General features: G+C 49.1%; 7 protein-coding genes across 7 annotated transcripts; 5 read left to right on the top strand and 2 right to left on the bottom strand.

The window, feature by feature from the left end:
- Positions 1-731: 731 nt before the first annotated feature.
- On the bottom strand, positions 732-2,626 carry LTR64_005471 (uncharacterized protein; the record flags this gene model as incomplete). Its single annotated transcript, XM_064899810.1, has 4 exons — positions 732-1,935; positions 1,984-2,116; positions 2,170-2,385; positions 2,437-2,626. The coding sequence occupies 4 exons, from the start codon at positions 2,624-2,626 to the stop codon at positions 732-734; spliced, it is 1,743 nt and encodes a 580-aa protein (XP_064753122.1).
- Positions 2,627-7,376: 4,750 nt separating this feature from the next.
- On the bottom strand, positions 7,377-11,764 carry LTR64_005470 (uncharacterized protein; the record flags this gene model as incomplete). The annotated part of the gene is made up of 2 exons (XM_064899809.1): positions 7,377-10,870; positions 11,008-11,764. The coding sequence occupies 2 exons, from the start codon at positions 11,762-11,764 to the stop codon at positions 7,377-7,379; spliced, it is 4,251 nt and encodes a 1,416-aa protein (XP_064753121.1).
- Positions 11,765-12,321: 557 nt separating this feature from the next.
- On the top strand, positions 12,322-12,843 carry RPL19B (60S ribosomal protein L19B; the record flags this gene model as incomplete). The annotated part of the gene is made up of 3 exons (XM_064899808.1): positions 12,322-12,425; positions 12,477-12,627; positions 12,676-12,843. The coding sequence occupies 3 exons, from the start codon at positions 12,322-12,324 to the stop codon at positions 12,841-12,843; spliced, it is 423 nt and encodes a 140-aa protein (XP_064753120.1).
- An 805-nt stretch (positions 12,844-13,648) lies between these two features.
- On the top strand, positions 13,649-15,819 carry LTR64_005468 (uncharacterized protein; the record flags this gene model as incomplete). The annotated part of the gene is made up of 2 exons (XM_064899807.1): positions 13,649-13,682; positions 13,925-15,819. The coding sequence occupies 2 exons, from the start codon at positions 13,649-13,651 to the stop codon at positions 15,817-15,819; spliced, it is 1,929 nt and encodes a 642-aa protein (XP_064753119.1).
- A 750-nt stretch (positions 15,820-16,569) lies between these two features.
- On the top strand, positions 16,570-18,188 carry CBS2 (Cytochrome B translational activator protein cbs2; the record flags this gene model as incomplete). Its single annotated transcript, XM_064899806.1, has 2 exons — positions 16,570-16,852; positions 16,903-18,188. The coding sequence occupies 2 exons, from the start codon at positions 16,570-16,572 to the stop codon at positions 18,186-18,188; spliced, it is 1,569 nt and encodes a 522-aa protein (XP_064753118.1).
- Positions 18,189-18,941: 753 nt separating this feature from the next.
- Positions 18,942-21,141, top strand: LTR64_005466 (uncharacterized protein; the record flags this gene model as incomplete). Its single annotated transcript, XM_064899805.1, has 3 exons — positions 18,942-20,501; positions 20,550-20,649; positions 20,699-21,141. 3 exons carry the CDS (start codon positions 18,942-18,944, stop codon positions 21,139-21,141), a joined length of 2,103 nt encoding a protein of 700 aa, XP_064753117.1.
- Positions 21,142-21,429: 288 nt separating this feature from the next.
- Positions 21,430-22,827, top strand: LTR64_005465 (uncharacterized protein; the record flags this gene model as incomplete). The annotated part of the gene is made up of 1 exon (XM_064899804.1): positions 21,430-22,827. The coding sequence occupies one exon, from the start codon at positions 21,430-21,432 to the stop codon at positions 22,825-22,827; it is 1,398 nt and encodes a 465-aa protein (XP_064753116.1).
- Between the last annotated feature and the right edge of the window lie 1,045 nt (positions 22,828-23,872).

The following is a 23,872-nucleotide window of genomic DNA, read 5'->3' as shown; positions in this document are numbered from 1 at the left end:
TGCCACAAATCCCGTATATTTTGTGCCTGAGGCAGATAAGGGTGGCGGCCAGCAAATTCAGGTGTCCATTGTGCTGGGCAGTTCTAAATGCGCACAAGAAACCGACGACGAAAGCATACACGTTCGTTTGAATTAGATTCATCATTCAAGTTTTGGCTATCATCTCGTCGTAAATGTGGTGGACTGGCCCGCCATCTAATCATAATTGCTCTTTGTTCTGCTGTTCTCTCTCTACGCACGCTCAGTCTTGTACCCAAGATGATTTTCCCAATAGGCTTCACTACCGCCGTGCCCCCAAGCAGATCTGCCCGCCATCTCATTACACATCTGATGCGATGGTGGCTTATGCTATCGTTGTTCATCGTTCCAGTCCACGTCATGTCCAGGTAAATCAAAATAGGCATGGCCAATGCCGAGCTAAGTCACGGTGTCGTCTTTGTGTATGTCGTCTCTCATAATCCAGGCAAACAAAACGAAAAGCAAAATCTGGCGCCCTCCCCTTCCTGGAATCTTGGCGACATCGGAAAAAAGTCGTATCATAAGGTCGTGTCATCGGTAGTGGGCTGTCAGTAACACATTAGTCTCGTCGTCTTTCTGACCAGAGCTCATCGTCACAATCGTAAACGCTTTTGAAATAAGTCAACTCGCTGAAATGAATGTCGTGTGCCCTGTGTAGCCTCAATGTCGCCGCAGGGTGCGCCCTGCTGGAAGGATCATCAAACGTCATCAAATCATCTACCAGGCATTGGTCCGGTCTTGATGGGTTGCATGTGTGCTGTTGGTAAGGGCATACCAAAAGACTCGGGTCGGTTCATCTTTTGACGCTTCGTGTCATATCCAGGATAATCGTCGCGGCTTCCCGGACGCGGCCCCTGATCATCGTCGTCTCTGCGTCGCTTTAGTGATTGACTATACCCTCCAGATGCATAAGTGTCAATCGACCCTGGCGGATGCGAGCTCCGCGAATCTCCAGTTGGGTTATACATGCTTCCTGGGTTGGACTGTGGTGGTGTCCTATATTCTCCACCCCATTGCGGCTGACCACTCGGCATGGTGCGTGGCGTTCCTCGTCCAGAACCAGCTTGGTGAGGTGAACTGGTCATCTCTGGAGAAAGCTGCTGGTGACCTTGCGGTGCGGTATATGCATACTCTGGACGGCCCCCGTACGCGCCGTTGCTGTGAATATAGCCGTTCTCCGGATGCTCACCATGATCGCCGGCAGGATGTCCACCGAAGTCTGATTTGTGATCGCTGTGACTCTCTGAATTGCCAGTATTTGGCGCAGTAGGAGGACCCATGTCGCCTTTGTATCCGTCATAGCGGGCACCGTTCTGTGCATAACCTGTCTGTGAGCTGGGTGTTGTCGCATAATATGGTTGCTTGTTGTCATATCCTTGATGTCCCGGATATGACTGCATGTTTTGTACTTGCTGCCCAGGCGGTGTGGTTGCTGGAGTGGTCGGCATAGAGCGAGCATTATTCATGCCTCCAGTCTCAATTGAAAGCGGTTGACTCGATGCTCCATTGGTCATGTTCTGCTGATTCCATTCATACGAGCCATTGGACGATCCTACCCCCATCACGCTTGACGCGCTGGTCGGAGGAGTAGGGAAGGTGTGCGCGCGGTCGATGCCCGGACGTGGCCCAGCTGACTGTCCACCCATCGAGTGAGGCGTAGAAGGTACTTGGCCACCAACACTGGCTTGCATGGAGTGGTGGTGGTGCAAGGAAGGTGCTTGGCCAGGTTGCGAAGGTCGAGCTGAGGCAGTGCCGTTTAATCGAATTCGCTGCTCGGCTTCAGACTGCACAGCATGCGTTCGATTGGCATTGTCTGGATTGTATAGCAAGCCGCCAATGTTATGCACGAACAGCGGGTATAGAATGTCCGTGATCTTTTCCTTGTTCGCAAACTCGAGCGCGCGGTCGAAGGGTATCCTGTCATAGGTCAATCACCAGTTCATTCATAGGAAGTAGAATGCTAACCAAACACCTTTCAAGTGCATCGGACCGATCTTGACGACGTGTCGAATCTTTTCTGACTTTAGTATACCATCTCTTCGACCACGAGTCATGCCAGCGACATTAAGCAGTTTGGTGCCGTTTATGAAGTGATTGTCTGAAACAATGTATCAGTCTAGTTTCGTGTAGCCTGCGTTTCTTGAAGCTTACCTTCACGACGTGCCACACAAACACCTTTGGCCTCTACTTGAAAACACAGACTTCCTTCATCTTCCCACAAAGTTGCTGTAACTCGTGGTTTCATTCCTGGTGGTGCAACCTGACCAGTTTGATCGAAAGGCTGCTGCGCTTGGGGGTAGGGGTGTCCTGGTGGTCCACTGGGTGGCCCATAATTATGTGCTGGTGCTGGCGACATCGACGCCATTGCTAAACACGATTGTTAGTCCCTGTTCAACTATAGTGACCGAGATTACTTACCAGGTAACTGCAAGCTCGGCTGCATGTGCGGGCCACCCGATTGAGGTGATGTAACGGGGTTAGGATAGCCATAGGTAGGATAAGTCGATCCGGACGCGTACTGAGCAGAAGCTGGTGGCATAGGCTGTTGATGACCATAGGGTTGATAATGACTGGGTGCTGGATGAGAATAGGCAGGTCCCGACGACATATGAGGTGCCGCGTGTATATCCATATACGACTGTGGTTGATTCATACTGCGCGTCTGTGCCCGCGGGCAAATTCCACACCGCGCTTTGACACTTCGACCGACTTTGAAAGAGTCGAATTGTTGTACAGACTACGTCCCGCAAAGTGCGTGCAGGTCGATGTACGTGGAAGCAGAAACGATGCTTGTCGGATGTGGGAGATCTGTATGCGCACAGACTCCAGCCCCCCAAAGCTGCTGTTGATCTATCCGAGCTGCAACAGCTACACCGTGACGAAGAACCGTTGATGTATATGCACAGTCGGGACAAGGTTGGCCCCGTGCGTTGCAGCGAACAGGGTGAACGATTTGAACTATAGCCTGCAGTACTTGACAATGGAACACCTCCGTGCTCCTGCAGCTAGAAATGGAACGAAAGTTGTCTTCCGGATGTGAGTCTACCGACAACGAGACGTCGCGTTCCAGAAGTATATGACGTCCAAAACTGGGTTGCTGCACGCTGAGTGGGACTGTATAGGAGTATGTAATGGCAGCAAAGGAAGAGAATCCGGAAGTGTGCTTCGCGATGATGCTTCTTCTGCTTGCCAGTCCTGATAGAGTTGTACTTTTCGTGTTTCGCGTCAAGGTCGTAAAATTCGTGGTTTTCGTCACTTCGTCGCGTCGTTGCTTGTGTCGAAAAGTGTTGCAAAGCTCAAAACGCGAGTGCAGAAACTGAACCAGCAATGTCGAAAAGCGCTAAGCACAAACTGTACGCCGCCAAAGCATCAGCACGCATTCACAGGTATAAGCATCTAACGGGAACGTCAGACACGAGACACAAGAAGCAGGATGAAGGACGCTATACGTCAACACTGCATGCGAGACGTGAAGCTCTGACAAGCACACAGTGGGTGAAGTGAAAGAAGTGGTAAATGCGTAGATGCAGTAGTATGGGGAGAATTAACGTACCGAAGAGCTGCAGCAAAGAGGATGGCAGGTGGAGCTGGACTGACGCTCAGTTCATGATTGGAGACCGAGGCGATAAAGTCCAGAGGAAGAAGATGTGGTTATAGCCCAGGACGGAAGCGCAGATGCAGAAGCGGGCGGGTAGGCAAGAGGTGCAGTAGTGTCGACAAAGGTGTGAACCTCAGAAGGGGCAGTGAGAACAGCTGAGTTGCGGTTCTGCCACAGATAATATCAGAAGGACTATCTCAACACTCGCAAAAGAGCTTGCACACGGTTTTGCAAAGTGGATTTCTGCTAAAGAAGTGGAGGCCTCCAGGTGCAAATTCAAAGCATGGTACAGGCCTGTCGACAACGATTCCCACTCCCGGCTCAGACGAGGACACGGGTTGGCTGATCAGTTTAGGTTGGGTCAGGATTCAACGAGAGAACCATATGCTCCGAGTACGCTGAAGCTTCTTCCACCACTTCGCAGAGAAGCCGGTCAAGAGGACCGTCGAAACTGACGGCGAAAAGAGGGGATCCAGCTAAACTAGGAGAATGCCACCGCACTTTTGCTTCCACTAATGGACGATTGGCAATCATTATTCTCTGCCTTTTCGGTAGGGTCAGCTAAAACTTGCCTACTCTGAATCCGCCAGACGCTTATCCTTGTCCGTGGTGCCAGCTATCTTTCGGCTTTGGCTCAGACCATGATAGCCGATCACGAACAATGTACAATGCTTCGATCTTGCAACGACTCGTACCGCGAGACATGTCAAGACACCTCGTTGTTCTCTACGTTCCATTGTGAGGAGTACGAGTATGTGCTCACATCTTGAAATGAACTTTGTTGTAGAAGCATGATCATAGAGCCTGAACTGTCACGGAAAAAGCAAGCCTGGCTAGACTCCTTCCGTCGCTTCTCCAGCCTCTCGATGTTTACATCGGATAACCTAAGTTCAACAGCCCAGCCTCCAGCGATGATAAGCGTGTTAGTGCTTGCGTTCTCAAAAATGATGAGACGTTCGCTTTACTCTAGAAGTGGGGCAATTTAGCCATTGGCTTACACCCATGATCGCCCTGGCATGGCCAGCAAGCCACATCGGCGACGGCACCTCACAGAGCAAGAACCTTACCGTAAAGTACAGAGATTCTTGTAATGCTGATACGTCGCCTAACTAATCCAGCCCAGATAAGATCATGATCTGTGCTGCACCACACAATTCGACCATATTCTCTTCCAGCAAAAAGGCAAATGGCCTTCTGGACGATAGTCACACCCGCGTTTGTTAGAGGAGTATTGCTTGGCTTTGCCAGTCGCATTCGAAACTCGTGACCCAGAAGAAGTTGACCTGGTTACTCAAAGCAATCACCACTACTCAAATTTTCGAGCAGCATTGCGATCTGAACGAGACTGAAGGGACTAGAATCTGTGTAACGACATCGGAACATTTTGGTGGTTGCACCGCTGGCCATTCATGGCGCCAGCCCTCTTTGAGCTTGCCTAACGAGCTTCAGGGCGCCTAATCACGCAGGACTTGCAGCATGCACATTCCAATTGGCTGCGCAATTCGCGTCTTTGAACGTGTTGGGCTAATCGAAGTCCGGACCTCTTTCCTACGATACCACAGTGGAGACGGTATCCGCAACATTTCCTTCCCAGCCATACTTTTGTTGCGCACAGACCTCTTGATGTGCCTTGTGAGCACTCCTGCTAAAAAGAGACAGTGGTGACCACGAAGGAAGAAGCACAATATGTTTTCACAGACGTAGACATATCAAAGACAGCTTCGTATGTGTAGAAGAGGCAATGAGCGCGGTCCAGCTTTGGAGCTCAATCGGAATAATACAGACAATAACCATTGCTGTCAAGGTGCTCTGACTGTTTCACGTCGACCCGCGCCGAGACCGTGGTCATCTTTTGCCACATCCTGCCTGCTGAGGCTGGCTACGGCTGCTCGGCTTTTGAGTATCACACACCAGCCGCCGGATAACGGGATACCTGGTCAATGACCAGACTTTACGACTTTAGTGACTTGCTGAAAAGCTCTAGAAGGCATACCATGTTGTACGACTTACGTCATCCGAATGACCTGCACAACGGGATTCGTGACACGCGATGAACAGATCTGCGTGCTTCTAGACGAGCCTCGAGGTAGAGGCTCTCTACTTTACAGAATCGTGGCATTGACCGGCATGATACTGAATCTTCACTCAGATTCTCATCAAAGTCATGTCGGCTGAGATGCAGGGTCCCCTGAGCTTGGTATTTGCGATCAGCTGGGGTAATTGGCGGTGTGTGGAAAGAGGTGTGCCGTAAGTTTATAACACGGGTAACCTGCTTCGTTCTTTTCAGATGTGGGACTTCGATAGCGTCATTGATGTTCTGCCTTGCCCGTTATCGTTATCCAAATAGACCTAGCGGTGTTCTAATAGACTTGCCAGACATTTTTTGGTGGCATGATGGATTGAAATGAACAAGTCCTGAGATTACTTGTGGTTTGGTCAAGGCATACTAATTGAAGTTCTAAAGATCGGACCCAAATATGCAGTTCCTCGCCTAACATCCTGCCTAGTAGATCATCATGCATCCTGCAATCCAAGGCCGACTGAAACTTTGCGGCTGTTACCCATATCGAGTAGCCTTGCAGTTTGCAGGTCAACCTCACCATTCGTCGTCTTGTTCTTTATATCAAAGACGTGGCATCCTACAGTAGTCTTGGTGTAAAAAGTCACGCCCTTATGATCTGGGAAGCTGCGGTCAGCTCCAGAGACCAAACTTCGAGATACTGCACCATGTGAACGATGACCTGCCAAGCGTCATGGCTCTTTCGAAACTGTTTTTGTAAATCTGTTTGTACAGTAACATTCCGTAAGTAACACAGTCTTGTCATGACATGTGCTATCTTGCTATCGTCGGAAATACTCTCATCGCACGAAACCTCGATCTTGAGAAAAGGACCCTACGAAAGGCGTACTAGGTTGTTGTATCCGCTGGCCAGGAAGCCAGGTGGCTGGTATGATAGGCATGAAGGCTGGCCACGTCTGCGAAATCGTATCCACACCCCGTTCGGATGCTGGACTTTCCACAGTACTAGTCCTAATCAGAGCCGCGTTGAAAAGTGGGACTCATGCAAGCCACATTTCTAACAGCCTGTAAAGGTCGTCCACGAACTAAGCTGTCCACTTTCTCTCCACGAGTCAGTCCATCGGTCGTTGGCAGGTCATGGTTTGGCTACGTGGAAAACTACGAAGCTTTTGCACAGAGGAGGAAACCGTATTGATACCAGAATAATCGCTGTCATTTCTTATCTATAATTATTGCAGACAAATGACACTCTCAAATGCATGGCGTCAATCAGTGCATGTGCCATGTTTTTAAAGCAGAATGTATGCAGGAAGGCAGCTTATGTACATGCAATCAGCCGGGGATGCATCTGCAGTACCTGAGGAACTGCTCCTCGGCAGGTAAGGTCACCCGGCAGCGAAGTTCTGGTTGGCAAATTCGGCTTCGATCAGCGTTCTCTTATCCGAGACTGCTTCTCTGTACCTTCATTGGCTGTAGCGGATGAGCCCTGAAACTATGGCTTCCATATGCAAATCATACATGCATACCCTATCACGACTCCAAGGTGCCGCGAACCTTGAATGGAGTTTGATGAAGCTTTCGCTCTTGTCTCAGGAGACGAAGTTGTTCTCAAGAGCTGAGATTATGGTCAGGTATGTCAACCTTCCAAGCAGATTTGTCACTTAACGGCGCGCACAATGCGCCTGTCGACGGGGCGGGCGCTGTATACGGGGAAATGAACTTCGGTCAACAAGATTGAATTCACGATTGTGGATTTCCATCTAGGACGATTGCAGCCAGATCAAGCCACTTTTGATCTGCGATCTGAAGTGCAGACGAATCAAGCTTTGTTAGGGATGCATGGATAATCCGTTGAAGCTGAGATCTGAGACGGAGCAGTGCCAACGTCTCTCTCCATTTCCGGAAAGACAATCGTATTCGTCCGTGATCAACATCGACAACCCCTGAGAACATCTTGAAATCAGCTTCTCCTAGCAGCAGAACCAGCATGCCCTGAGAAACTCGCGATGAATGAAATGCATTCAGCCTGCCATTTTTTGATTGCGATGCTTCCAGATAACATAGCCAAGCTGGTGGCTTGTTCGCGTTTCTGTTGATCGACGTCGGAGCGACTTGTAGTTGCTGGTTAGAAAAGACATTTCGATATCCCTGACCTTCTCGCTTCAGTATCTTCGGATACAAGGCCATTGCGATGACTGCAGATATGACTGCATCATCACTGAAGGTATTATAGCGAGGAGGTGGCTCAAAATTTGGAGAGGCGGCCTTGAGATTTCTGGCCCGATGCAGCTCAGCAGTCTGGGCTGTGTCTAAGACCATAAGTCCTGCATCGACGAGATTAATGTAGAGCTGTGTCTTCTGTTCTTCCAACTGTTGCAGCTGCAATTGACTCAGGTGAAATCTACGACAGAACTGATATCCTGTGCCAGCAATACTAGCTCTTTTCCAGCCCAGATATGCGTTGTATGTCGTGAGAAAGTCCGAGTCGCCTTGTGCAAAAGTAGCACGACTGGACACGCCATTCTGTGTGCTTTCCATGAAGATGGACTTGATCGAAAAACTGGCAATGATGCTAATAACAGCGTCCAGGCACTGGAGGATGACGCCGAGGACAGCCATCTTACCTAGAGCCACATCCAGCGGCAATTTCGCCAGTATGCGACCAAGCAGCGTCAATCTCTCTGCACTGTCGATAGCGCCGACGTCTTGGAGTTTGGACATGGCTCTCCGAATGTTTTTACCTGTTGGCGGATCGATGGCTGCAGCAAGTACTTCTTCTGCTGGTCCGAGATCCCAGATTTTGACTCGCAGGATCGGATCCTGCAAGCTCAACCGAAGCATCTCAGGCGTCGTTTGCTCCGACATTTTCGTCTCGTATCTATGGCGCGTGACTAGGTGAAAGCATAGTCCATCTCTGACACGTGCGGCCCTGCCTTTACGTTGCCGAGCGGATGCTCGAGCTATGAAACCCTCGGTCAATCGCGACAATTGTCGTCTTTCATCGAACCTCATTATTTTCTCCTTGCAAGTATCGATGACCGCTGTAATGTCAGGAATGGTGATGCCAGTTTCTGCAATATTGGTTGCAATCACTATCTTGCGATGGCCTCGCGGAGGAAGCTGGAATGCCTGCTCTAACTCCTGGGTAGAGAACGAGGAATGGAGCATGTGGATTGTCCATTTCGAAGCAAAGGTTTTAGTTGTGAGCAGCAGGTTGTGAAGTCGGCGAATTTCCCCAATGCCAGGCATGAATATCAGAATCGCATCGCTGTACTGGAGAAATTTTGGTTTTGTGGCAATTGAAGAAACCAATTTCACGATGAGGTTATAGTCAATACGAGTGTAGTCGTGGTGCGCCAACACACGCTTGGTGAAGGTACTGTAGTTCTCGAGACCATCATTCATCTCACTGCCAGGTTCGCCTTCGTCGCTGTCCAAAGACTCGATATTGTCATTTTCAAGCTGCGGCAAATCCTCCTCTGGGCCTTTGGTGCTCGTAACTTCTTCGATCGCATCCTCCAGAAAGCAAACCTTTACGGGAAAAGTTCTTCCGGGGATATCGAGCACAGGAGCGTGGTTGAAGTAGGCTGAAAACTTGGTTGCATCAACTGTGGCTGACATCAGGACGATCTTCAGACTTGGTCGACGCTGCTGTACCTTTTTCAAGGCAATGAACAGTAAATCCAGGTCCATTGTCCTCTCATGTACTTCATCCAAAACCAGACAGTCAATATGATCAAGTTCTGGTGCTTCTTGCAGTATTCTCAATAGAACACCAGTAGTTGCAAATGTGATACGCGTGCTTGGGCTGGTCTTGCTTTCCAACCTTATAGCATACCCAACAAGTGACCGAGGCGAACCAACTGCGTCTTGGTCTTCACCCATTTCAGCTGAAACTCTCCTCGCTATCGAAATTGCGGATATTCTGCGCGGTTGTGTAACGAAAATGTTGTAGTCTCGACCATTACTCAAAGAGGCTTCAAGAATGTACGAAGGAATCTGAGTAGATTTGCCTGCACCAGTGTCTGCACATATAATCAGAAGCTGATGGTTCTCAAAAGCTTGCAGAATTTTAGCTTTGTATTGGTAGACTGGTAAGTGGTCACGCACTCCTTTCATTTTGTTAAAAGCTGCTGATTCTACCTTTTGTGACCAAGTTCTTCGAGCTTCATCGGGTGAAAGTCTTTCGAAGTAATGGCGTTTAGAGTGGTTCGCTCTAGCTAACCTTGTAGATTTATGTGCTAAGGAGTCTTCAGTTGTCGTTCTACCAGGCTGGCTCATCTGCAGAATGCTCCGTAGGTGCTTTAGGTTCTCCACGTCGTCCTTTGCTACAAGCTCTGCGTGCTGTTTCTCAAGGTCAAGAAGCATGTCCCTCCAGACCTTGGGTAATCGCTGTGAAGATTTTGAACTGACCAAACCAGAAGAGACGAGAAGGAAGAGGCAAGAGACCGCAAGAAAAGATTCGCTTTGCTCAATACTTTTGGTGGCGACACGCTGCATCTGAAAGCGCCAGACACCAGGAGGACTCTCGAGCAGAAGACCAACTGGCAGACATTCCCGACCTCTTTCGTTTGGTACTGAGTTTTTCTGCTTCCAATATATGTCGAGCTGTAGTCGCGCGGAATGCGCTGTAGCGAGGAGTGTCTTGAACTTGATTCCTTTTCGTTCCAGTAGATCTGCCATAGCGTCCTCGAGCACTCGACGTGGACTCACTCCTGACGGTTTCCCGAAGTCGTGTATTTGTATGAGTTCATCTTCTTTGTCTCCTGATTGTAAGGTGTCGTTCTCGTCATGTCCAAACATCCCTTCCAGTAACCCATCGCCCTCAAGCGGGTCTACTTCTTTTAGTTCAGAGATTGACTGTTTCTCCACACCAGCCAAGTCGTTCTTAGCATGTTTACTTGCTTGCCTGACCTCAATCTGTAGGTCTCTGAGAATTGGTTGCCATTTTTGCTGTGCAGAGAATTGGTCAAAGAGTATGTCACGTTCAATCACATGAATGCGAGCTCTAATTTTGTCTTTCCTCGCTTTAGATCTGGCCCCATTATCGTTGTCAGCTTCTTCTAAATCAAAGTGTTTCGTCTGTAGTTTGAGCCAGCGTTCTGTCAGTAGGTCCGGATCGTTTTCATCGTCGTCTTCTTCGGTGCTTGACTCTGTGTCTACCTCGGCAGACTCCTCAGCCGGCGCACTGGTCGGACTCCCTTGCGCTCGATGTATGTCAGCTTCAGAATTTTCTGCTTTGCTTGAAGTCAGCGTATAATGTTCAAGATGATTGCCTGATGCAAAAATACCTCGATGTTGGCTCGCGCGAAATGCAGCTGGACCTAAACCTTAAGGTAGTTTTTGCCCGTGGCTGGGGTTCTGGACTTACCAAGCGAGGGCGTCTCAAGCAGGTTATCAGAAGCTTTCTTTCCTGCACTCACTTCCCCTGTTTCGTAATCTGGCAAGTCTTCGGGCGGTACATTATCAGCATACCAGAGAAAAGCTTCATACAGGCCGAGTATATAGTCACTGGCAGTTGACAGGCCATGTAAGTACCATGTTTCAGAGACGTGTTTTAAGGCATCATGAACACGTGGCATGCACAACTGAAGCAATACTTCCTGTAACGTCCACATTTTAATCAATGCTTCGGGACTGTCGCTTTCGAGCAGATTCATGGTGCTGTCCTGTCGTGTAGGCTCAGTAAGTACAGGGCTGACTTCGAGCATGAGAATCTCATCAATTAGCTGCTTGGTTAGCCCCGTGATTATGGCTCGATCTGCTTGCTGTCGTGATTGGCGTCTCTCATTATGCAATTTTACCACTTGACGGTTTGCGTCACCTCGAAGTTTCGACACGTTTTGTTCAACCAGATTTTGCAGCTCCGCCTGTTGAAGGTGCTGCTCAAGCTCGTCGGGAGTCATGTCACGTATATCTTTCTGGCTGGTGCTCTGAGGCACATTCTCGTCGTCTCCAGGCGCACTTTCTCTGGTGCTTGACGGAACACCTTGGTTGATCTCACTGTTCGGCGTGACAAGAGTCTCTTCTTCTTGAGACAATTCTTTTGTCTTAGAAGGAACTGACACTGTAGCAAATCCTCGTGCAGGATTTGTTGCAGGTTTCTTGTTCTTCTTCTTGTTCGCCATGATAGTGTATTGTGCACAAGCACGAAGATGCTATAGTACAGTGAATGTTAGATCCATAGCATCAACCCTTGTAGTGATGTTAGTGGTACTAGTGATATGGATGTGATCTTGAGAGGCTATACTGCTTTTGGCTAGTCTGTGCCAAGGTTTCTTCCACCGCGCTAACCAAACCTCTAGAAATCTACCATCGTCACGACGACTTCAACGTTCCTGTCGACCAGTTCTCATATCAGCGGCGGACAATATGTAAGTTACTATTACCTCACCGATCCGAGCACTTCTCCTCCCATATACAACGATGTCGATATGTGCCCTGCTCTGGACGATGAAGAAACTTCCTCGATGCAAATCGCCGAAACCCCTCACTTTACTGACACAAATCTTCTCCCAGGGTCAACCTACGAACTCAGAAGCGACTGGCTGCCTCAGTCATAGGCTGTGGTAAGCGAAAGATCTGGCTCGATCCTTCAGAGAGCAGTGAAATCGCAAATGCCAACTCCCGACAAACTGTCCGAAAATTGGTCAGCGATGGCCTCATCATCCGCAAGCCTGTTGCTATGCACTCACGATCCCGAGCTCGAGCCTTGAACGCCGCACGAAGAATCGGAAGACACAGAGGTTATGGTAAGAGAAAGGGTACCGCAGACGCCAGAATGCCAAGGTATGCAAGCAGGATGAGGTGGCAATTTTCGTGAAGCTGATACTTGTGCAGCCAAGTACTCTGGATGCGACGACTCCGAGTCCTTCGACGTTTGTTGGTCAAATACCGAGCCGCTGGCAAGATTGACAAGCACCTATACCACTCCCTATACCAGGAGTCTAAGGGTAACACCTTCAAGCACAAGAGAGCTCTCGTTGAACACGTATGCATTTTTCCTATGCAACATCAGGACAATATTGACTATGTACAGATCCACAAGGCCAAGGCTGAGGCGCAGCGTGAGAAGACCCTCAAGGAGCAGATGGACGTAAGACGTGCCAAGGTCAAGGCTGCCCGAGAACGACGAGTCGAGCGCAAGACTGCCAAGGCCAACGCTCTCACTGGTGAAGAGGAGACTGCACAGACCAAAGAGACATAAAGAATCTGACTATCTTCACGACCGAGGTTATGTCGACTGATCCGGCACATTGTTGCTAGCTTTCAGGATGACGGAATGATATGTTCTGGCAACTTGTCTTGTTCAGAATACGGGTTCATGGAGTATATTGTTCAACGCGAAATGATTACGCAGCTTTCGAGATGAGGTTGAAATTGCAGCAGGACACGAGCCTGCAAGCTCGCATGGTTGCGCGGCTACATGCTACGCATTCGGGAGGAGATTGGCCAAACAGTGTGGATGGTCATTCGAAGATGTACAAAGTCGTGATTTCAGGCGGTAACGCTGCAATGTGACTGTCCTGCTATACAAGCAACTACGTCTTTGTCGTGGATGCCGTAATACCAAGATAGCTGTATTGTTGACAGGTTGGTACTTGCGCCAACAAGGCCTTGCTGCACAATGCCTGCTGCACTTCAACGCTGTCGAGTCGAGTACGTTCCATTGTTGTTGATGTCGAACCCAACTTTCTTAGTGATTGCGGTCCAGCCGATGCATGCCTAGAGCGTTGTACATGCAGAAGTGGCTCGCAAGCGCTCTCTCATGGAGAAGGCTTGTTCCTAATGTAGTAGTTTCCACAGTTCCAGGTTGTAATCAAGGTGAAACGATTATGCATTTACTAATGTTTACCATTGAATTTCCTTGTCGTCTACCACAATGTGTTGCTGATCAGAAATCTGCACACTCAACCAACACTAGAGTTGCTGAACACGAGTACCAAGACTATCTTTCAACAGAGATCATTGTCGTTGACCAATAAGGAGCGAGACTCTGGTTGAACAACAGAATGTTTGGCGGAACACTTTGGGGTGGAAATATAGGTAGGTAACGAATTCAATCATAGATGTGGCACTTTAAAGATATGTTCGAACTGGTCACGCTGCCGCTGCCACAGCTGGCAGGAGGTTCACTGGGCAAAGTCAGAATGTAGACCTGACTTCTTAGGTGGTCTGGTAATCTGATACTTTGATGCCTTGGCCTGATGGGAATATGGCATTAATGAGCCCTCACTTGATAAAGCACCTGAGCTCTCGCAGCCAGGACTTATAGCTGACTTTTATAGGAGGAGTGGATGATCATTCAGACAAGGAACGAGAACCACCACGTCGACCCATCAGCCTTGAATTTCCAGACTATGTTCCGCCTTCTTCACATGATAGGCTCGATGCTGCTTCTAGCAGCAGGGCTCGAGACAGAATATGTCACACTCGGACATTTACTTCAATATCAGATGAAGACCTAAGCGTCTTTAACATCAAGTTCAACTGCAATGTTGAGCTAATAAGACTACTGCCGAACCAAGAACAACCTTTTCCCTTTGACAAGGACCTGGAATCCATGCTGGCTGAGATCTCTGTCAACAACAACGATGCATTTCGAGAGACCCTCAGGATGGAGCCTCTGCCTGGACATGCTAAGCCTCGGTTGACATACGCTCGCAACTTCTTTGGTAGTCTAGAGGATTTGGCACGGTATTGGGATAATAGCATGGATCAATATTACCACGTCCCAGCTGGAAGAGCAGCTCGCCAACAGCTTCGCGATCAGATCAAGCAAAAGTTACCACAAGGTGACCGTGCAGCACCCACGGCTGGGAAGACTCCAACGACGGGAAAAAATACCACGACGGAAAACGTTGATGCTATGGACACCTCATGGGACGCTCAGTCAGCTGATGACAAAGATATGGCATCTCAAGTCGAGACGAAAGAAGTGTACAAAGGCTATCGCTTCGGCAATGGTGAACAGGCCAATCCTGGGACGCGTGTTGCTCTGGTCAAGAATCTTCTCAAAATGGTTATGCACAAATTTACATGCCGAGATCATGAACCTATGCCTGCACCAAGAGAGAAGCTTGTAGTACGTGGTGTACGGGTCCAAAGCATTCAGTATCAGTTCTGTGTGGCAAGAATACCAAAAGACATGAAGATGGCACGAGCTCGGATGGTGGAAGGACCACTTATGGCTGTTCACTGTCGGGAGGAACTTAGGTTCAAACAAACCCCAGCAATACCTTCTGCCGACTCCGTACTTACTGGGTCCGCTACACTCGAAGGCACAGGTGCCAAGCCTGTTGTAGGGAGTGGTGCAGGACCAAAATCTGATACACAACACTCACCATTCGTGGGTGAAAGGTTCGATCTCCTTCGTGAGGTCGGGTGCATGCTCATTCTGGCGACTCAGCGTAATCGAGAAGGAAAAAACAAGAAGACCTTCTCAGGCGCCGACAAGTGGTGGGCAACTCAACAACGATGGGGCGGTGGACCTCTTAAATGGGGGCAGTTCGCTAGCGAAGTATATGAGGATGAAGACCCAAGCTGGAGTCCTGCAGAGAAGATCTTGCAGGAGCAGAAGCGAGCTAAAGAGCTTGAGCAGAAAGCAAAAGGTAAAGAGGCGAAAGACCTCATGACAGGGTCAGATGTCGATGCACTAATAGCCAACAACGCACCAACGTTGCCACCTGTGCCAGGTGATCCTATGACTGGTCCGAGAAAGAAGAAATTACGGAGTCTTGACCGACCTCCTGGCAAGGATGAAGAAATCAGAGACGGAAAGAGGTTGATGTACGTCCCTGCATTTCGGAAGAAGTGGCATCAGGACTGGCAGATACTAAGACCCAACACGCCCATGTGGGACGACAAGATAATCTATAAGCATATCGGCAAGCCAGAGGAGTCGGAATTCGACGAAATCTACATGATTAGCAGTGTCAATCATCATGTTGCGTTGCTGAGAATGAAGGTGCACCCAGAATATCTTGCATGGCTTGAAGCTGGCGAGGAAGTACCAGATGAGAATGTTGCAGGGTTGAAAAAGAATGTCCTGCACGTCGAGAGAAGTACGTGGTTCGATATGTTCGACGTACAGGCACGCAGGGAATTTCTGACGGCGTTATGGAGGGTCATGTCTTGGCTGAACCGTGACTATGTAGAAAAGGCTGAAGTTGAAAAGGTGTAAGACAATATCGATACAATACCACGATTAGAATCCAAGTAACAAGTAGCATTCTTAGAAAGTCAGACCTACTGACTATTCATCCCGTCATGCATAGTTCTACCTGGTATATGGTATTCCTTCTTCGAAACGATTGGGTACACTACTCGAGTAGCTTCATGATCATGAAAGCAATTTGAACAACATAGGCCGCATCAGACAGATTCAAGTTGTCCCCAATGTGGTGATTGGGCCCGAGACACGTCAACATCGCCCACAAACCCTCGACCTAAGTCAAGGCGCGGGATCTTGACAGTGAAGATAAGCAGCTGCATCGTTTGCGGTTTAGTTGTGAGAAGAAGGAAAGGAAGAGATCGCGAGACGTGGAACGCGTGAAGTTTGGCTGCCAGAAGAAAAATTGCTTGGCGTTGATGGTCTGATGATCAGGTGATTCTAGGCTAGACTTGCTGGTTTTCTGAGCGAGCGAGACGGACTTGTTTCCAGCCGCCGAACTGGGCGATACTATAGATGCATTGCACGAGATTTGAGATCTGCCAGCCTGAGATACGATGGATTAAAAGTCATTGCTACTGCTGCCACGACGAGCATATCGATCTGAGCAAAATCGATCAGGTGAGGTGGAAAGGTGGTGAACAGTAAAAACAAAACCGCTCTGCGCCACTATATCAATTTTATTCCGGCTTTCTCCAAACACCTGACTTGAGTCGAGTCTTTTGAAGGCGGCTCTCTGCCAGGTGGTGATCGTTGATCAGCATGGCGAACACAAGTCGACATATGATCTCGTCGTTACGACACGTCTCGAGATACAGATCATTGTCGAGCGACGTGTCAGCAAGATGCTTCTCGACGAGTGTGGCGAGCCGAGCAACATCAGCTCAAACAAGAATTCTCGGAAGCAGCCTCAAAGATAGCGATCCCGAAATCTACAACATATTAGAAAATGAGAAGACGCGGCAGCGTCAATTTATTAATCTAATCCCATCTGAAAACTTCACCTCGCTTGCTGTATTGGAGGCTTTGGGAAGTGTTATGCAAAGTATGCTGGTGTACAATCTGAATGATTGATCTGTTACTGACGAATTACAGATAAATACTCAGAAGGATATCCTGGAGCCAGATATTACGGTGGCAACGAATTTATCGACCAAGCAGAATCACTGTGTCAGAAGAGAGCACTAGAAGCATTCTCATTGAACCCCGAAGAATGGGGCGTCAATGTGCAGCCGCTTTCTGGCTCGCCTGCCAATCTTTACGCATACTCAGCCGTGCTCAATACGCACGACAGAATCATGGGTCTCGATCTGCCGCATGGTGGTCACCTTTCTCACGGCTACCAGACACCAACCAAGAAGATCTCTATGATCTCGAAATACTTTGAGACATTACCCTACCGCTTAGACGAGAAAACAGGCATTATTGATTACGACGGTTTACATAAAATGGCACAATTGTATCGTCCAAAGGTCATCATCGCCGGCACGTCCGCTTATTCCAGACTGATTGATTATCAAAGAATGAAGCAGATCTGTAACGACGTTGGTGCCTATTTACTGGGCGACATGGCACATATATCAGGCCTGGTAGCAGGTCAGGTGATACCATCACCGTTCCCACACGCCGACATGGTGACAACGACCACTCACAAGTCTTTGCGTGGGCCCCGAGGAGCCATGATCTTTTACCGTAAAGGAGTACGAAGCACGAACAAGAAAGGTGAAAAAATCATGTATGACCTCGAAGGTCCCATCAACGCTTCAGTCTTTCCAGGCCATCAAGGAGGTCCTCACAACCACACGATAACAGCGCTCGCTGTAGCACTGAAGCAGGCACAAACCAAGGAATTCAAGGACTATCAGAAACAGGTCTTGGCCAACGCAAAATCCTTGGCCGAACGACTAGGTAACTCCGACTACACAGGCGGTCTCGGCTACAATATCGTCTCGGGTGGCACAGACAACCATCTAGTACTAGTTGACCTCAAGTCAAAAGGTGTGGACGGAGCTCGCGTCGAGCGTGTCCTCGAACTCTGCGGCGTGGCAAGCAACAAGAACACCGTACCAGGAGACAAATCAGCTTTGAAACCTGGTGGTCTGCGCATGGGCACTCCTGCCATGACGACTAGAGGTTTCGGAGAGGCGGACTTTGCTCGAGTGGCTGAGATAGTAGACAGGGCTGTCTCGATCACGGTCAAAGTTGACAAACAAGCAAGGACGGCGGCAGAATCGAAGGGCGTGAAGAATCCCGGAACTGTGAAGGCGTTCTTGGAGTATATCAAGGATGGCTCAGACGTGTCTGAGATTCTGGTAATGAAAAAAGAGGTTGAGGAGTGGGTCAGCACCTTTTCTGAACCCTGGCTCAAGGACTCTATGTGAATGACTATGCGCGTGGGAGGCTCTATTTGATCTTCTTGGGCCGCTCGCGGGCGCACTGGTGGTGCTGGTGAGCACATGTTTTCCTGACCATACACATATTCCACATCATTATATCGTAATCTTCAATCAATTGCAACGGTTACCAATTCTCCTACTGCTGATGTCTCTAAGTTGGATATTCGGCCAATCACATAGCTCGTGGTTTGGTCTCTTGTCCCTCGGAAGCTGAAGCTTCTCCACAACCCCAGACTTTCGACTCAAATCGCAGCAGCTTGAAAGTCTGTTTAGCAGTCCCATTTGTCCGGTCACCACAATGCAGCTCGAAAGCTAGGCCTACATCAGTATGGTGGTGAATATGGTGCTTGACGATCTGACTACAAGTGCCATCATGGCTCAACACATAATCCTTGATCCATAGCAGCTCGCATTGTGAACAGCTAACTCGTTACAGCTACATGTGCGACGTACATTAACACGTTCGCAAGGAAGACCGAGATATCGCTGACAGCTTTGTAATACGGTTTCATTACTTTTGTGCTGTTGTCTTCTTGTATGACACGCTGCCCTTTAGCAATCCGACCTTTCCTTCGTCCTATAAAAGCATCAGGTTTATCTCGCATCGGTCGACTCCAGCAGCAGCAAAACACCTGGATACGACCTCCAGGAACCTCGAGGCGAGCCTCTTCTACCTCTACACCTCTAGCTCCCGCTCCTTCTCCAGAACCGACATCTCTCCTCCAACGTATACCCGGCATGGGACGACCGAACAACACAGTCCAGGACTCTGTCCAGGACAAGTCACTGAAAGAGCGAAATAGCTTCTGGGACCACCACGCGAAACAGCTGACATGGTCCAAGCCATACTCCAAAGTCCTCTCGCAACAGACCAAGACCCTTCCGGACGGCACAAAGCATCCACACTGGTCGTGGTTCCCTGACGGCGAAATTTCCACAACCTACAATTGCTTGCATCGACATGTCGAGGCCGGTCGAGGGGATAATGTAGCGATGATCTGGGATAGTCCGGTGAGCAATAGCAAGGAGACATACACATACGCACAGATGAAGGAGGAGGTCGAAACTCTTGCAGGCGTGCTGAGGGAAGAAGGCGTGAAGAAAGGAGATGTGGTACTCATTTACATGCCCATGATTCCAAGCGCGATCTTTGCGATGCTAGCAACACTACATTTGGGCGCTATGCATGCTGTCGTGTTTGGTGGATTTGCAGCTGCATCGTTAGCACAGAGGATTGACGCCGCGAAGCCGAGAGTAGTCATGACTGCTAGCTGCGGTATTGAAGGTGCAAAGGGTCCTCTAGATTACAGACCATTTGTGGAAGGCGCGGTTGAAAAGAGTAAATTCAAGCCGGAGAAGGTGATTATCTGGCAGAGGGACATGAAGAGATGGGATCCGGTTGAGAAAGACAAAGGACAGAGAAATTGGCAAAGATTGGTCAAGAGTGCGAAGAACAGAGGGCTCAAAGTGTCTGAGCCAGTACCGGTAAAGAGCACGGATGGTGTGTATGTGATCTATACCAGTGGCACGACAGGCTTACCGAAAGGTGTTTTGAGGGAGGCTGGTGGACATGCTGTACACCTGAATCTAAGCATAAAATACTTGTTCGACATCAAAGGCCCAGGCGATGTGATCTTCACAGGCAGCGATATTGGATGGGTCGTCGGACATAGCTACATTGTATATGCGCCATTGTTAGCAGGAGCCACGACTATACTTTTCGAAGGCAAACCAATAGGAACACCAGATGCTGGCAAGTTCTGGCGCATGGTAGAAGAGCACAAAATCACTACATTGTTCACAGCACCAACGGCCTTGCGAGCGATTAGAAAGGAGGACCAAGGAGACAAGTTCTTCAAAGAGGTTGGAGAACGAGGTGGACTCAAGAGTCTAAGAGCATTGTTCTTGGCTGGCGAGCGAAGTGAGCCCAGTATCATCACACACTACCAAGAGCTTATCAGCAAGTATGCAAAGAGTGGTTCGCAGGTGATAGATCATTGGTGGTCAAGCGAGTCAGGTTCGCCTATGACAGGTATTGCGTTGAGACCAGCAATTGGACATGAGCACGAGTCGCAGGAGGAGCACCAAGCTCTTGTAATCAAGCCTGGCAGTGCCGGAAAACCTATGCCTGGCTTTGATGTAAGAATAGTAAACGACGACGGAGAGGAAGTGAAGAAGGGCGACATGGGTAATATTGTGCTTTCGCTGCCGTACGGACCAAGCGGCTTTACAACGTTATTCAATGATGAGGCCCGGTTCTACAAGGGCTATTTGAAGCGCTTCGACGGAAAGTGGATGGTATGTTCAACTCCGTAACACCTTCGTTCGTGCTGACATGAATTGCAGGACACTGGAGATGCTGGCATGATCGACGACGACGGCTACGTCCACGTAATGAGCAGAAGTGACGACATCATCAACGTTGCTGCCCATAGATTTAGTACTGGTGAGTTTTGTGCTCTGCTGCAAAATCCAGACGACTAACGGCGTGCTAGGTGCCATCGAGCAAGCTATTCTGTCAGCCAAGGGCGTGGCCGCTGCATGCGTGATAGGTATCCCAGATCCGATGAAAGGACACCTTCCTTTCGCGTTCGTAGAGCCAGCTGGTGCAACTTCGGATGATTTCCCGGCAACACCACCAAAAGAGCTATTCAACCAAGTCAATGCAGAAGTTCGGGCCCAGATCGGAGCCATCGCTAGCCTAGGTGGTATGATCCAGGGTAGGGGGATGATTCCAAAGACCAGATCTGGTAAGACCTTGAGGAGAGTGTTGAGGGAGCTGATTGAGCAGGCTGTTGAGGGTGACTTCGACAAGGCGGTCAACATTCCTCCTACCGTCGAAGACAAAGCTGTCGTTGATGTCGCTCGAGAACGCGTCAGGCAATTCTTCAAAGAGAAAGGACTCAAGGAAGGTGGGGACATTAAGGCTAAGCTGTAAGCTGCAGTGTTGGATGAGTTTGGATATGTTCTAATGAGATCATGGTGATCAACTTCTTCTTGTTCCTGCCTCGACGCGTGAATTTCGACGCGTTCTTGCCTGTATCTTACGCGACTATAGTGTCAGGACAAACGAATTTATGGCACTATTAGTCTGTTCACTTGAAGAATGTCACTACTAGGCTATGCCGTATGAGATCCATCTTTGAGTCGACGAACCCTCAATTCCTCGCTTTCTTCTACTACCCACATTCTTCTGTGTTCAAACCCATTACACAATCTCTTCATCATGGCAACCTCAACGAGGATTCAGCCCAAGAGAGGAGCGAAGTCAGCCTCAAAGCCCATGCGAGATGTGGTCTTGGACCTGGACGACGCGGAAGACTTGAACGAGCTTCAAGAGACTCAAGAACAAGAAGCGACACCAAGCAAGCAAAAGCCATCAACTGGAGACTTCTTCAAGGACGCTGCTCGTGATCTCTTGGCCGCCGAAACAGCTGCAGAAGACTCAGACTTTGGAAAGAGAACTACAGCTAGCAAGAAGCGTAAGCGGACCTCCGATGGTGTGGCTAAGACCAAAGCGCAGCCCTGGAAGAGATCGAAACGTCAACCATCTCCAGATGTTCCTGATATGTCGGACATGAGCTCTGACGATGAGCGTGAGGAGGATCGTCGGCTGTTTGAGAAGAAAAAACGAGCACCGCCATCACCAATCGTGAAGGCTTCCATCACATCCTCTATTCTCCGCTTAGAAGTCCGATCTGGTCCTGCAACAATAAACATCAACCTCGCCGACATCCTCCCAAGACACGTCTTCGATAGGAATATTGGTGGTGCTTCTCCCGACCTCGACGGCAGCACACTACTCGGAGATGGCAATATCGAAGCTACCCGACAAGTGAGACAGAGAATACTGGAAGACTTCTCTGCTATGAGACTCAATCCAGATTATGCATGCTTCCTAGAACTCGAGCCCGCGTTGCGTAATCGCATCTACCGAGAAATGCTAGTGGATGGCTCTGTTGTCGAATTCGACCCTTGTCCTCGCTCCTCAAGAGATCCGACGCTGCTCCAAACTTGCCGTCAGATCTACGAGGAAGGGCGTGGTATCCTGTATGGCGAAAACGCATTCCACTTTGACCGGACCTTTAGAACTCGTGGTCATTACTACGACAGAGAACAAAGAGAAGTTGGGTACAAAGATGTCCGTCGCTTCCTCGAGACAATCGGATCCCATAACATTGCAAAGCTACGATTCGTATCGCTACGCCTCCAAGACGCGGTACCATCGTTCACCCCCAAGCTCGATTCAGAAGAACGCAAATATGTCAATGACGCAGTTCTACATCGAGTACTCCGACTGCTTGGTGATTCTGAATGCGTTCTCGACAAATTCGTCGTTGGTTTCGATGGCAAAGGAGCCTTGGACCTGAACCACGTCGCATTTCTTAGAGCATTCACTTCCATTTCTTGCCGCAAGCTCATCAAGACATGCCGGTTTGGTCACTCAAAGATTGCAGATCATGTCTGGATGCGACTAAAAAACTTCATGAAGATGCCCAAGCTACTCAACGTAGACGAGGATAGACAAAAAGTACCGGTGATGCAGCATGAGCTTGCCACCCGTGGGTATTGTCATCGCTCTGGTTGGCATTATCGTAATGCAGGATGCAGCGATGAGCAGTAAGGGAGACGTAGCAAAGCCAACGAATTGATATGCCTCTGCAAAGCAACGAGTTCCAACAAGAAAGGGCGGAGATGGCTGTGAGAGGCCTCGTCACAGACTGCGCAAGCTCTAGGGAGACTATGTATTGATAGAGTGTACATGGAGGGCAGGTCTTAGGCATTCATATCGACATGATCATGGAGCAATACCGCCGATTTAGTTACGTTTGAGAGGACATACACAATGTCGAAACATTACCTAGCAGGATGTAATACGAATACCAGCATGATTCAACAAGTTCGTTTTTATCGCTCAAGAATACAAGTCAACAGGTGTGCGGACCATTTTGCAGATTGAGGCCTGTGCATACCTAGGCAGACAAAAGTTTTACAACCACACCTTTGCGCGACTTGACCAGCTATCGTGCCTCCGATTTTTACTTCTGCAGACACGTAAGTGGTACAGCGTTTCCTGACTTATCCTAGACCGACTGCTTGGTGTAATCGCAATGCTGGCATCTGGTACAGAGTGCTGTGTTCGACATCTCGAGGTGGAATCCATCGCGTGCTCTCAAGGATTCTCGCGGCGAACAGTATCACAGTGTCACACAACCTGGGGTGATACGAACTCATTTTGCGGAACATGCACATGGACAAGGTAGTCTACTTTGCAAAAGGAAGCATTATCTATATTCCGGAACATTTAAGGTTGCATGACAGGAGTACTTATCCGCAACATTAACGCAGTTCTGCTGATGAATGTCGCATTCAATGCGCCCCAAACTACTTTTGGATATCGCAAATCAGGTCAGGACTACGACTCGAAGCAAGATTACTGGAAAACCTTTCTTATGACATCTCGACCTTTATGTCTCGAACCTTGACGAGCAGCGACGCAGAACGACGAGCAAGCAATTTTGCCCAACTCCATCGTCGCCGCAAGCGGCTTGACAGTGCCGTAGTGAGCAGCAGACTGGTGCCAACAGAGATTGTAGTGGGCACGAAGCACCAATAATTGAGCTCTTGATTGCTGCAAGGCAAGCCAACCTTACTTCATGGGGTAAGAC

Source organism: Lithohypha guttulata (assembly GCF_036872675.1).
Source record: "Lithohypha guttulata strain CCFEE 5908 chromosome Unknown scaffold_4, whole genome shotgun sequence".
NCBI classification, from domain to species: Eukaryota; Fungi; Ascomycota; class Eurotiomycetes; order Chaetothyriales; family Trichomeriaceae; genus Lithohypha; species Lithohypha guttulata.
This window is presented reverse-complemented; position numbering and strand designations above follow the sequence as displayed.